Source organism: Sceloporus undulatus, chromosome 4, assembly GCF_019175285.1.
Source record: "Sceloporus undulatus isolate JIND9_A2432 ecotype Alabama chromosome 4, SceUnd_v1.1, whole genome shotgun sequence".
NCBI classification, from domain to species: domain Eukaryota; kingdom Metazoa; phylum Chordata; class Lepidosauria; order Squamata; family Phrynosomatidae; genus Sceloporus; species Sceloporus undulatus.
This window is the reverse complement of record NC_056525.1, coordinates 197,468,709-197,482,480: the sequence shown is the minus strand read 5'-3', so window position 1 is coordinate 197,482,480 and position 13,772 is coordinate 197,468,709. Positions and strand designations below refer to the sequence as shown.

Genomic DNA, 13,772 nt, shown 5'->3' with positions numbered 1-13,772 from the left:
CTGCCAGCTGGTGATCAGCTGGTGTTGGCATCCTTGTCCGCTTGCACGTTGCCAATGTCACCAGCATCATGGATGCCTCCTCTCCTTTGGTCCCCGCGCTCCTGCTGAATCTGCAATGCGCAGCCACAGCTGTCTCCGCTGCCACCGCTGTCCCCCTGCCATCTCCCCTCACCTCCTTTGTACATATGTCAATATTTACAGTTTTAGCGTTTTTTATTGTTAGGTGAAAATGGCAGAGGAATGTGTGTAGGGGTGCACTTTAAAGTCCAAACTTTCCAAGCAGTGCATGCGTACATGTTGCTCTAGGGTTAGGGTTAGGGTTAGGGTTACGAGGCTTAAAATGCGCCGCAGCTGTGCCTCAGCTTCCACAGCTGCATGGCAGCGGACGTTGCAATTAAAGCCTGACTGCAAACTGCGCATGTTCCAAGACCCCAACTCACTATGCGACGGAGCTTTTAAATGGGCAACTTAAAGTAGCGGCGTAGCAATTCTGGTGTACCGGTGCAGCAGCTCTCATGGCTTCTTCCACTTCTCGATATGTGTCAGCATTCAGGTAGGACTGCTCCAGTTTCTGCAGTTACTCCAGTTTCTGGGACCATATAGCTATAATGTCAGCCGTCTCAGTATGAGACCAAGATGTCCCCTTGCCTTTTTTCGGGGTGCTTGTGGATGGCTGAGCCATCCTGCCTGGTGGCAAAGGGGAGCCGCCACACAGCTGTGCCAGGAGCAGCCAAACTGTGCCCGTTCCCAGGTGAAAATGGCGCAGGAATGTGTGTAGGGGGTCACTTTAAATCCCAAACTTTCCCTTTTCACTTTCTACAACCAAAACATCCACCGGCAAAAGTTACAACTTCCCGCGGTTCTAGCAACGCATGCGCACAAGTGGCTCTAGGGTTAGGGTTACGAGGCTTAAAATGCGCTGCAGCTGTGCCTCAGCTTCCACAGCTCCATGGCAGCGGACGTTGCAATTAAAGTTTGACTGCAAACCACGCATGTCCCGGACCCCGACCCATTATGCGACGCAGCTGACACGGAGCTTTTAAACCGGCAACTTATATTTGCGGCGTAGCAATTCTGACGTATCGGTGCAGCAGCTTACAGACGGAGCTGCGCAGGTACGTATCAAATCAAAAAGAAGCGGAAAAAAGCAGCACCTTTTTAATGCTGCTTCTTCCCGCTTGGGGCGTGCGGGGGGCGTGTTCATGACGGCATTCAGGTAAAGCCCGTCTGAAGGCTCTACCTTCATGACGTCATGAGTACATCCCTTTTTGCCCGTCTGTAACCCGCCTTAGATATCTATCCTCTCTTAAAAGTAGCACATTCTTCTGTTTCCTTCAAAGTTCTACATGGTCCTGCTGCCCTGTCCCACATAATTACCTGTATAGCCAGATATATCCTTGTCAGAAATGCTGCTTTAGCTTTATTAGCCCTAGCCAACTCAATTTTTCCTGCTTTTGAAATGCTTATAACTCTTTCTGTCCTGACTCCTATGTACTGAATTCCCACCCAGACAACCAACACCATGCCTTCTCTTTCTCTGAATACAGATCTTCCATATGTCTTCCATACCCATCGCTTTACACAAACAAGCTTATAGAGAAAATTATCCAAATGTAAACAAAGAAAGAATATGTTCTTGATTACTGACCCCAAGTTAACCATATGTTGGAAGTTTTTAAAAAGGGGATTGTTAAATTTACAGAACTATTTTAGCCTTCTGTGTAACACTGATGCTCCAAGATGTCACATTTTAATTCACTTGGAATCCTATACTGTTGCATATTCAACTCCCAACTAGTATTACAATAATAACATTCGGTGACCATCGGCAAAATATTCCTGAAGCATTCCTGAAGCACGAAGATGTGATAGCCAGTCGCACTTCTAAATTGTCATTGAGGTGTTCCGCTTCTCTCCCACTGTCAAAGCATTCACAGAGCAGCCATTTCTTGAATAACGAAAGTTCTTGTTTTTCAAGAAATGGCTGCTCCATGAATGCTTTGACAACAGGAGCGAAGCAGGACACCACAATGACAATTTAGATGTGCAACCAGCTATCACACCTTTGCACTTTAGGAATGCTTCAGCAACGTTTTGCTGGCATTTTATCAATGATGAGCACCTCCATGTGACAATCCTCATAACTGTGTTAATCTAGAATATCAGTATGCAAAGGGATCCTGTAGAACCTTTGAGATTAACATTGCAAAGGAAGATATAGCATAAACCTCCATAGACCTAGGTCTACTTCCTCAGATGCATGGACTGAACTCATGGCCAGGAAGGATCTTTATAATCTGACTGTATGAATAGCCATAGAAATTCAAGACTTATGAGTATGGTGATGAGGCGACAGGTCCAATTTAAACAATGGTCATTGAGGGACAACGGCAGGAGGAAAGAGGTAGCCTGAGGCCAGGTCTCAAAGGTGCTACAAGATCGCTTTGCATATTAATATCAACATTGTCACCTGCAAAGTTGTTACTATGTTACCATGTTACTAGATTTCATTTGCTTGCTACTTAGAGGTTTAAAAATAATAAACATAGGTGTAACAAAATAATCCAACTAATCCATTGCTTTTATTAATTCATACATGTTTGTGTGCATGCACGCATGCACACATGTGTGTGCACAGCAGATAGCTATTATGATTAAGGACCAGTTACATCAATAGCTCTAGTTTTGTTATAGGAGCTCCATTATATATAGGAAAGTTCTCTAATGGTTCTGAGCTAGTCTAAGCAAGCACAGGAGAGAACAGAACTAAGTTGATTTGATTTTTGTAGTGGTTGGATAATTAAAGGGTGGAAAAAAGATGTGAAATGATTCTTCAATTTATATCTCAGAGCTGTTACAACAGGTAGATAAAACATGAGAAGAGTTTAAGTCACTGAAATACTGTTTAACCACATCATTACTATTTTCTTTAAGAGACATTAAATACTTTAAATGCTGGGCACTGTTGCATTTCCAAAAACAGAGATACTGTTTTTATCCCAGTCAGTGTAGTTTATTGGAATAAAAATGTCTCATGCTATTTTTCAGCAAATCAAGATACAGTGAAACAGAAATTATGCACTCTTCTTGTCAATAGGTTGGGCCCCTTTGGGGGAAACAGAAATTTACTGCATTAGTGGGAAACTGAAATTCTCAGTGGTGGCCACAAAACACAACCTACAACACAAAGATTTCCTATTAGAAAATATTCCACAATTAACATAGTAGAAGTTTTCTTTTAAAATCCTACTACATGATGATTAATCTGATGGCATAGTAGTCTATTGCTTTTTCCCCCTGATTAATACAGTTGATGTATTTTTATTAGGACCTCTTTAAAAAATGGATGTCAATAGGTTCTACTTAGCTATGTTAAAACCCAAAGAAACAGAGTGACTGTGAACCAGAATTAATAGCAATGCTTCCCCTGGTTTGAGGACTCTTTCTGAATAGTTGTTTACATAAAATATGTAATTGTGCACATCAAATTGTCCTTTGAAGTTCTTGATCAACACTTCACTTGCAAATGATTTAAAATTAAAATTCTCATACCTTGATCGAGAAGGTGCCAAGTTTCACAGCTCTTAAAAGATGATTCAAGCATTAAGAAATCAACATCCCGTATGTTTAATGAATAGTGTAGAGACGTAGTCACACCCCTAGCTGTGTATGCGTAACTAAGTAACATCCCCTCCAGCCCACCTTAAGATCAAGCATCCAGAATGGGCAAAGGAGGTCTGTTCAGCTTCCAGCTGAGGTGCATGAAAGATGACGTTTCCACCCCAATCCTACCAGAGAGTAAAGTTGTGACAAGGACCTATGACAGAGTTCTACTTTTGATTGTTGCAGCCTTACTTGCTGGAGGAGGCGGTTGAAATTTCATCCTCCTTGTGGCATACTTTGAAAGTGAAAGGACCTCCTTTGTCTCAACCAGCTGCTTGCTGTTAAGGTAGGCTGGAATGTCATTTATTTTGTCTTACAATAAGACTACATAGTCTTACTGAATACTGAACAGTTACCATCCATAACTCTAGGTTAGGAATCCATGACTGCAGTACTTTATGCCAGACTACATTTTGTGAAGTTCTGTGGCAACATAGATTGGATGAAGCATCCTATGGTCTAAAGTGTCTAATGTGTTATCTCAACTTGCTTTTAAAAAACAGTGTAATGCTCAAGCTATGAATTCCTCATTTCTGAATGCAATGCTATAACTGATAATCATCCACTTTCAGAACATAATTTATCTTAAAGTCTAAATGATGATTGGATGAAAAAGGTTACTATAAAAGTAATCTAATTTAAGAGATGCAATAATTCATGATCCTCAAGTAGCAATCTGAGGGGTGTTTCTTGGGCATGCAGTAGAAGATTAAACCCTATGCAGTTACTTCATAGGGTTACATGTTCCTCACTTCACTGAGTGATGCCAAGTTTCAGAAGCACCACTAAATTGAGTTTAATCATGGAAAGAAGACCATTGAAGGACACATATAATATTTGAGGCCATTTGTATATATGCATATTAAGCAAAGGTTGAAACAAATAGTGTATCAGTTGTACATACAGCAAATCCATTGTCCTACAACAGATTTCCAGGGAAGCAGCCCCAAAGGTTGCTTTCTGGAGTAATGGTATTCAATGGTCCAAGCAGGAGAAGTAGTTCATCCTGCCACTGGAGGCTGAGGCATTTCCAGCATTTGGACCATAAACCAATCACGTTCTAGACACCAAATCGAGCCTTATCTCACTTTCAAAGTGCCTCAGACGAAGCTGTTAAATATAGATCATATCGTGCCTGAGTGCAGGTCCAACCCAGTTTCCTGCCTGAGGGAGTTAACAAGATGATGCCATATTCACATTCCATGTATAAAATATGACTGGGTTGGCAGTTGAGCCTTGCCATGGTGATGGTGTTCTCCACCACAGGGAGCAGGCTAGTTTTACAGGTCTAGATCAGGTTGTGTGGCAAGCATAGCTCTGTGCTCCAGTGGAGGGAAAACAGCCAGGAGTATACTGACACTTCCCCAACATTTTCTACGTGAAGAGATTGCCTTGTTCTTTCCTGTGGTAGGGCCTGCTCCTCTCAGATCAGGAAGGAGAGGCATATCACCTACCCGCTTCAGAATCTTCAATGAAGATCCAACTTGGTTTCTGAGGAAACATTCTCCTCCTTTAGCCAAACAAAAGTTCTGGATAATAAACTTTAATAAATTAAGGAAGTTTCAACAGCCCTTCTGTCCCACTGAAACTTGTCCTTCCTATACCTACATGCTTACAGCAAACAATTAATAACTTAATAATAGCAGTAATGGCAATGTGTGACTTGTGGGCAAAGTGCAGTACTGGACTCTATTTTTGTGGCTCCTAAAACCCCCTTGACTTCCCCAAAGTCCCCCAGCAACCAATTATAAAATAATTAGCATTATTTTCAGGCATTTTTTTTACTCCCAAAGCATGCAGAAAGCTTCCCCCAAATCATGTGAAAATATCCCCATCCTCACAAGCACCATCGACTTTCCTCCTGCTACAAATACTTCTGTTTTCCTCTGTGGTCCCTCTCAAATCTGTGGTCTCTTCTTATCACAATTTTGAGAGAGAATGCAGAGGCAAAAAGAAGTATTTGGACTTGTTCTGGGGGCTGGCCTGCCAGAGTTCTGGGGGTGAAATTGATCCTTGCCCTGCCATGCAGCTCCTCAGTATAGGGAAACAATAAAACAGCTATCAGTGGTCTGTATAACTGTGTTACAAACTGGAGTTCACTACCTCTTAGGAACTTTTTAATTTCTGAAGTCAGTATTGAGAATAAAATGTAAATTGAGTGAAGGTAAAAACAGACAGACTACAGGCCACAGAAATCCTTTCCTAGACTTTCCAGCAAAGTCTCTAAGCATTAGCAATGATGCTTCATGATCCAGGTAGAGGCACATACATAATGTAATGGCAATGTTTAGCAGGCTGAGTATAAGGGCAAGAAATATGTTTCCTGTTCTTTGTTGTGGTTGCATGCCTTCAAATCATTTCTGACTTGTGAGGGCCCTAAGGTGAACCTATCACAGGATTTTTGAGGGGCTGGGATTGTTTGACTCACTCAATGGGTTTCTTTGGTTGAGCAGGGAATCGAACCCTGATCTCCACAGTAGTGGTCCAGTGCTCAAACCACAACACCACACTGTTCCTAAATTACATCAATGAGAAATGTGTGTAGAAATATTATTGCCAAACTTTTTTTTAAAAAAAAAAGTCTTATTCAGTTCTAAGTAAAACATCTCATTGAACTTGTTGAGAAATTTATTTTCAGCAAGGAAAGTAGTGAAGAGTGCTGTTGCCTTTAGAATACACTGAGCACCCCCACCCTTACCTCTGCTTAGAAAATGCACAAGAAAGAAACAGGACTCACGCTGTGAAATGAAAACCCTCTAGTAGTTCTTGATTGTTTTACTTTGTCTTAATTTCCTGTTCTCTTGTGAGATAATGGCTCATGGCTCATGTTACAGGAACTTAATCCACAAATCAAAATATGTAATTTACATTTACTTGAGATATTTTCTGCAAAACTAGTTTCACTTCACCACCTCAAATCTCATCCTCTTTATATTTTTAAGAGATTTTAATTAGATCTCTAGGCCAAAAGCTGCCACTACATTTTGTTTTTGTTTTTTCCCCTGATTTGGATCCAAGACCAGAAGCTCTAGTATTTTTGCAGCTTTTCCTTGGATGCAAAATAAAAATAATCATGATGTAGTGTAAGCACATCTGCTCCTCTTGAGTTTCCCACTTTTTCTGACTAAAATCTTCTTTAATGGTGATACTCTTTGAGGAAATCTCTCACTGCTGACTTAATATTATACTTTCTCTCTAAATAAATTGTTCTGTTGAGTCAGAGTGTTCAAACTGGTAAGATATCCCTGAGTATATCTGGTTATATATGTTTTGATATAACTTCATGGGTATCTTTGATGAAGTGAGTGGCACACAATCTGAACTTTGTATTTCAATTGCAGGTCCAACCCCAAAATTTAACAGATATCACCATTGTCTACTGGCTCCTTTCTGAGCACAATTCAAAGCAACAGCAAGTACATTTCTATACTCCTTATCAGTGAACATAAGCACTCCATAAATGGTTTACAATGGAGAAATTGGAAGTATAATCCAATGGCAATCTGAATGCAATCATGGGGTTTCACGTTATTGCGTGATAGACTGCCACACACAAATTCGGGCAATGGCATGCTATTTTTGGGCAATGGGGAGCCAGTTCGAATGCAGTGAGCATTCACATAATTTCGTTAAACTAGTGACTTTACGTGAATGCGTTCTGGCCCCACTTTATTTTCATTTGAAATTAAGAGAAATTCCTCCTGTGTGATAAACTCCAATGTGTAAGCCCCCAACAAAATGGGTACTCATTTTAGCAATCTCAGAAGGATGCAAGCCTGAGTCAAGCTTGAGCCCTTGGCTGGTACTGAACTTACAAACTTGTGGTTTCTGAGTGAGTGGCTGCAATACAGGTAATTAACCACTTACAGTTTTGATCCATAAAGCCCTACATGGCTTACATTTAGACTATAAAAAAAATATCTCCCAATATGAGCCTGCCCAAATCTTAAGATCTTTTAGACAGGACTTTCTCTTAGCCCCACTACCTTCACACACCAACGGAGTGAGGATATGGGAAAGAGTCTTTTCAGTTGCTGCTCTCAGCCTCTTGAATTCCTTTCCATGGGAAGTTATACTGGTCACTTCTTTGCTTTCCTTTTGCCATCAGGCAAAGATCTTTCTGTTCAAAGAGCAAAGTAATAACTAATTGATTGTTAGGAGTTATTTTCATTTGGAGAAGAGTACTGTATTTAAACTTCATTCTTCTGTTTTAAAACTATCATATATGTTTTAGCATTTTAATATGATAATTTTAAAAATTGTATTTTAACTTTTTTATGGCTAAGATTTTCGCTTTTTCTTATTTTATCATTTGTAAGCTGCCTTGAGTCACATGCCAGGAGAAAAGCAAGCAAGCAAGCAAGCAAGCAATAAATAAATAAATAACTGTTCTATAGAATAATGCCAGCTGAATAATTTTTGATATTTAGATGCTAACTAAAATATCTATTTGAAGGTGCTCCCTTAGTTTCACCACTTGCCTGACAAACTTCATGTTATAGCTCTGCAAGAGGCCATTCCATACAGGCAGTGACATTGTTCCTAATGTAATAGCCCTAAGACACACTTTTGCACCAATGTGTTCCTAATCTACAGTCAGTGAATGAAAAATAAGCATTAGGTTCAGGACAGAAAAGGCAATGGACTTCACCAAGCAAGACATAATCAAGGTATGAAATTTGCTGTCACACTGACAGATCAAAGCTTGTGTGGCTTTAAGAAGGGATTAAAGACATTCAGTCAGGGATATATTTGTTAATATTTAGCACCTATGAAAACCAAACAAATGTTTATGTCCAGAGGCTATAAGCTACTGACTACCATTTGCTGAGAGAGGGGCTTCAAAAAATGATAATAATCATCTTCATGCACTGCTTTAAGTTTCATGGAAGTGTTTGTCTGTTCACTGTCAGAGGAAGTTTCTGGACCTTGGTCTCCTTAATCAGCATTCTTCTCAAATACTTATAGTCACATACTGCAGCAGTTATTTAATTTTGGTGGAATCAGAATGTAAATTTTGATTAGGCATTGACATATACTCAGAATAATCTGCAATTACTTAATAAAATAATTCTTTTTCACTGTCTTCAATATTGAATAGGATTAGCTTAAAGTCTTTCTCTTACTGTTTCAGATGGATGCAGATGGAGAAGATAAAAAGCTACGCACACGTTCAGGAGGAACCAAGGGTGAGTTGGAAGGCACCCTTCTATGACCCTGTGCCCATCATAGCATGAAATGTAATGATTTCTGCACATGGTCCCAAATGTGTAGTCAATGAGTCCACACCTTCCTTGGGACTCATTTTAATCAAGACACAAACTGCAGACATTATGAGGTGAAAAGTTATTAGATGTGGGGGAGTGCAAGGAAGAACAAAATTTCACAAATGTATGGCATAGATAATATAAAAATCCAGCCAAGGCAGTCATATATTTTGACACAACTTTGCCAATACATATCATCCCCTCGTATGCTGTCTTAAATAGATAATGGACAATATTTTATGGTGCTTCTTCCTTCTGGTAAATTAATTCTACAATAGGTGATTCTTTAAGAATATGTTTGAAAATTGGATATGTTTCTATCAGAAAACACTGCAACATTCTGAATAGTTTTACAATTATATTTTTAATGTAGGATAAAAAGTTAAACTTTCCTTTCCCCCCTCTTTCCTTGCATAAAGAACAGATGGCAATGTAATATTGAGATTAAAGGGCCCCTTAATGATATAAACATCTGGAAAACATGATTGACTAGTAATGCAACCCCTTAAGGAAAATAAGTTTTTATTATAATTGGTGATATTTCTTTGTGACCCTTGATTGTGAGTGAGAGATGTAAAATAAAATAAACTGGGATATTTCACCTTCGTCTGAAACATATTATAGTTACAAAGTTTGAGACAGAACCTAAATAACTAGATGTAATGGTAATAAATCTAAATTGTTTGTACCAGTTAATGTGGTGTTGTGTTCACACACAACATTATAAAGTGGCTTTGAAGCATCTATTTATTTATGCCATGTATGAATGTTGCTTATAGAGCATGGTATATATGAATTTTTCAACACAGAACACAAAACGTATAACGTATGAACAATTAATATGAAAAACAGATTCATTCATGGGTTTTACCTGTGGGCAAGGTTCTAAGACCTGGGCCTTATACTGTAATCCATAGCTGGAACACACCTACTTCTTTTCCTGTGATACCATCACAGCTGCACAGCTTTCTCTAGTCTCATTGCCAGAACTCAGGTGACATGTCTGGAGTACAACAACTAGAATTCCTACAGACAGAATGGACACTGGTACCTGAATTCTGCATATTCTATTCCAAAAATATAACTTCCCCAAGCCCGGCTCACTACCAATGTCAGTAGACAGACAACCACTAACACATGCAGGCTGTGAAGTGCAGTCTATATTAATAGACCCCTTCCTTAGTTTTTCTCATACTCAACTCCATCTATCCTTCTCTTTGACTCTACCTGCTCTAAATAAAATAATAAATAATAAAATTTTTATTTATATGCCGCCCTTCCTCCGATCAGGGCAGCTAACAACATATTAAAATACAAACAATTACAATAAAAACACTTTTAAAAACAAACCAACAGTAGCCCCAAAGCCCAACCTCTTGGCCACGAAAGAGAGGAGGGAGGCCCACAGGATATTTACTCGGGGAATGCCTGTTAGAATAGGAAGGTTTTAAGGTCCTTCCTAAATTGGGCCAGGGTAGTGGACGAGCGGAGCTCTATGGGCAGCGCATTCCAAAGGGCTGGGGCAGCTATGGAGAACGTCCTCCGAGTGGTGGAGGCCAACCTAGCCCCAGGCACCTTCAGTAGCTGCTGCCCGGACGTTCTGAGGGTGCAAGGCGGAATGTACAGGGAGAGGCGGTCCTTCAGGTATCCTGGGCCCAAGCCATTTAGTAGATAGCAGATGGAGGAGGCCACAAGCAAGGGAGCAACTTTGTATCTTTGCTGGTCACCAATGATGGGACTGATCTACAAGGTTCATTGTCCCCAGTAGTCCAGCTAATAGTTTCAGCACTATTGGAAGTGGAATAGGGGGCACTGAAGTTTTATAGGTGGTCAGATCAAATCCTCATTTTCTTCAAAAGGGTAAACAGCAACCCGATATACATCTCATTTGGATGTACTTCTCAAATGAAGTTGAAATAAGTATGGGATCAAACCTGGGATCAAACATTGATAGAAATGGGTACTGCAGTCAGGAAAACAGAAGATAATTAAGAATGAGGAGGGTGTCTATGAAAGAACTAGAAAAGATTCTAAAATGCAAAGATATACAACTCACCACAAAAGTGAGAATCATACAAGCCATTGTATTCTCTCTTAACATGTATGAATGTGAGAGCTGGACATTTAAGAAAGAAGATAGGAAGAAAATCTATTCATTTGAGATGTGGTGCTGGAGAAGAGTGCTAAGGATTCCACGCAGAGCCAAAAGCACAAACAAATGGGTCCTAGAGCAGATCAAGCCGGAAACCTCGCTGGAAGCCAAGATGACCAAACTGAGGCTGTCGTGCTTCAGGCACATCATAAGAAGGAAGGACTCATTAGAAAAGACAATAAAGCTGGTAAAGGTGGAGGGAAGTAGGAAGAGAGGAAGGCTACATGCTAGATAGATGGACTCTATTAAGAAGGTAACAGGTATGAGGTTGGAGGAATTAGAGCAGAGGACAGAGGGTCTTAGCAATGTCTCATCCATAGGGTCTCCATGAGTTGAGATCGACTCGAGGGTAGTTAGCAACAACAAATGGTGTGAACCTGATTACATGGATGTGCTCTCTCAATATCAACCACACGAGGTGTTTGTTCTTTGCATTATAATGTTCTGAGTTTTTTTAAAAAAGGAATTTTCAGGGTTTCACTACTTCAAAAGATATAGAGCCATTTCACTTATTACAGTATCCCTGTATGTAAAATTAATGTGCAATCCTTGAACTGATGATCATATTAGATTCTGGTTAGTGTGCTGGACTGCAACCTGAGATATTCAGCATCAAGGCCTCATTGAGGCATGGGGTGATGTCAGGACAACCACTCTATCTCAGCCAGAATTGTTGGGAGTATAAAACGAGGATAGGGGAAAAGAGCCATGTAAATAATCTTGAGCTCATCAGAGGAAAACTGGGGTGGGAGGGGGGAATGTAACAAAGAAGGAAGCAAATATTTCAGTCTGTGAAATAATCCTGTCACAATCAATTGACATACACTGTATACAAAGCAATTGCTATATGGCCTTCTCTTCTGGTATGGAGGTTTTGTGACCTATGCAGAGCCATAAAACATAATCCTGTAAACAAGAGAGGCAGCTGAAGTTACTCAGACAAGCTGTTTTTCAGACCAAGCTACTTACTTGTAAATTCCAGTATTGGTCTTTTTAAAACAAAAAAGAAAGAAAAACCAAGGAAAGAAATCTTTCCTTCTTATTTTTGAAGAGCCATGCGTGGAAGTTAATGGTCCCAATTTGAAAATGCAGAGTAGCCCACCCCAACCCATTCACCATGTTTGTGGAAATGGCCTTACTGAAGAAGAGAGGGCTCAGCTTGAGTAGAAGAATAGCTCTCCATCTCCTTCTCAACCATAAGACATGGGATACAAGAAGGATGAGCAGCCTGTGGATCTAGAGTCACGTTCAGTCTTCCACTTGATTTCTAAAGTCATCTGCAAACTATCAGTTCAACCTTTTTACTCTATGTTTCTGTTCTGAAGCAACCTGGTGGACAATGAGAAAGTAAGAGTCGTGGAGAGATGAGAGACAGGCATATGAAAATCAGAAGTGTGGTGGAAAAGTAGTGGAAACACACACACACACACACACACACACAGAGAGAGAGAGAGAGAGAGAGAGAAATGTTTGACTCCAATCATGTTTGTAATATGACATTTGGCATGTAACCCAAAGAATGCTACCCTTTTAAAAAAAAAAGTGTTCCAGACTCTGCTCTTATGCGTAAGTGAAATAGTTTACAGTATATTTTTATTACATTTATATGCTTTCTTTTGGAAAGGGTTACAAGACAGCTCACAGATTAAAACAAAATAAGGGGAAAGATTTTCCATTGTATAATATTCTATTTGGAAGGAGACAAGTACTAGTATTTAAAAAAAACAACAGGAAAAAAATCACCACATATTTGTAAAGGGGCATCCCCTCTGAAAAATAAATCCCATAATCTTTGCAATAAAACATGCCTGAAATGTTAGGAGCATCACATGATGTAATAGGACAAACCACTTAAATCACTATCTATGTATTTGTGTCAATGTTTATATTAAGAGCTTATTTTGCCCTCATAGAAAATGAGTGGCAACATTTCTGTATAGTTCAGTAAGATCAGGATCAATCCCCAAATGAGGTGAGTAATTGCAACAGCATAATGAAGTTACTGCTGCATATCTGAACATTGTTGTGAGCTTCCATTAAATGGAGTCTGTGGGGAGCTACAGACTAAACTGACTGGGTTTCATTTAGCAGTTTCTAATCAGAGTTAATGCACTGCCATACTTTCTTTAAACATTTAAAAGGTGATCTCTCTCATTTAGCCAGATAGTTAAACATATTTAGGGCTTAAAATGCTTCTCTTTCACACACACAGGCTTAATAGAGCAAGAGCATTTCCCCACAAGTGGGACAACTGATGTTGCTTGTGCAATATGAATAATCTTTAGAGCCACCTGTTGACTTTGTCAAAATGCTCTGTAGTCTTATGTGGGCAGGTATTTGTAAACAACAGTTTTCCTTATTCCCAAACCAAATTATTAATGCAGGAAAATAAAACTTTCTCATGATGCAGGCTTTGTAACTCTTCTTCTTCTTTGAAAAAAGGAAAGGTGCAATGGTGATATTTCTCCAGTGAACAATAGCAGCCTCGTTGTGTACAGAGTTCTTTTCTTTGTTTTGAAGTAATCATAAGAACCACATATTAGTTTAGTTGTGCTACTAGCAGCAATAATCCTCTAGATAGGAGGAAATAAAGACTAACCTGTGTTTTCCAAGTCTCTCTCCTCTCATTAAAAATAGGCAGGTGCACAGAACTGTACATGTGGAAACTAATTTAATTTTCCTTTTCTTCT

General features: G+C 39.6%; 1 protein-coding gene across 4 annotated transcripts in view; it reads left to right on the top strand.

The window, feature by feature from the left end:
• The window catches only part of ST18 (ST18 C2H2C-type zinc finger transcription factor), a 193,764-nt gene that overhangs the window by 73,732 nt on the left and 106,260 nt on the right, over positions 1-13,772 (top strand). For all 4 annotated transcript variants that reach the window (XM_042465619.1, XM_042465617.1, XM_042465616.1 and 1 more), the window contains one exon: positions 8,798-8,852. In XM_042465619.1, coding sequence (XP_042321553.1) covers positions 8,798-8,852 — 55 coding nt within the window. The remainder of the gene's footprint in view (positions 1-8,797; positions 8,853-13,772) is intronic.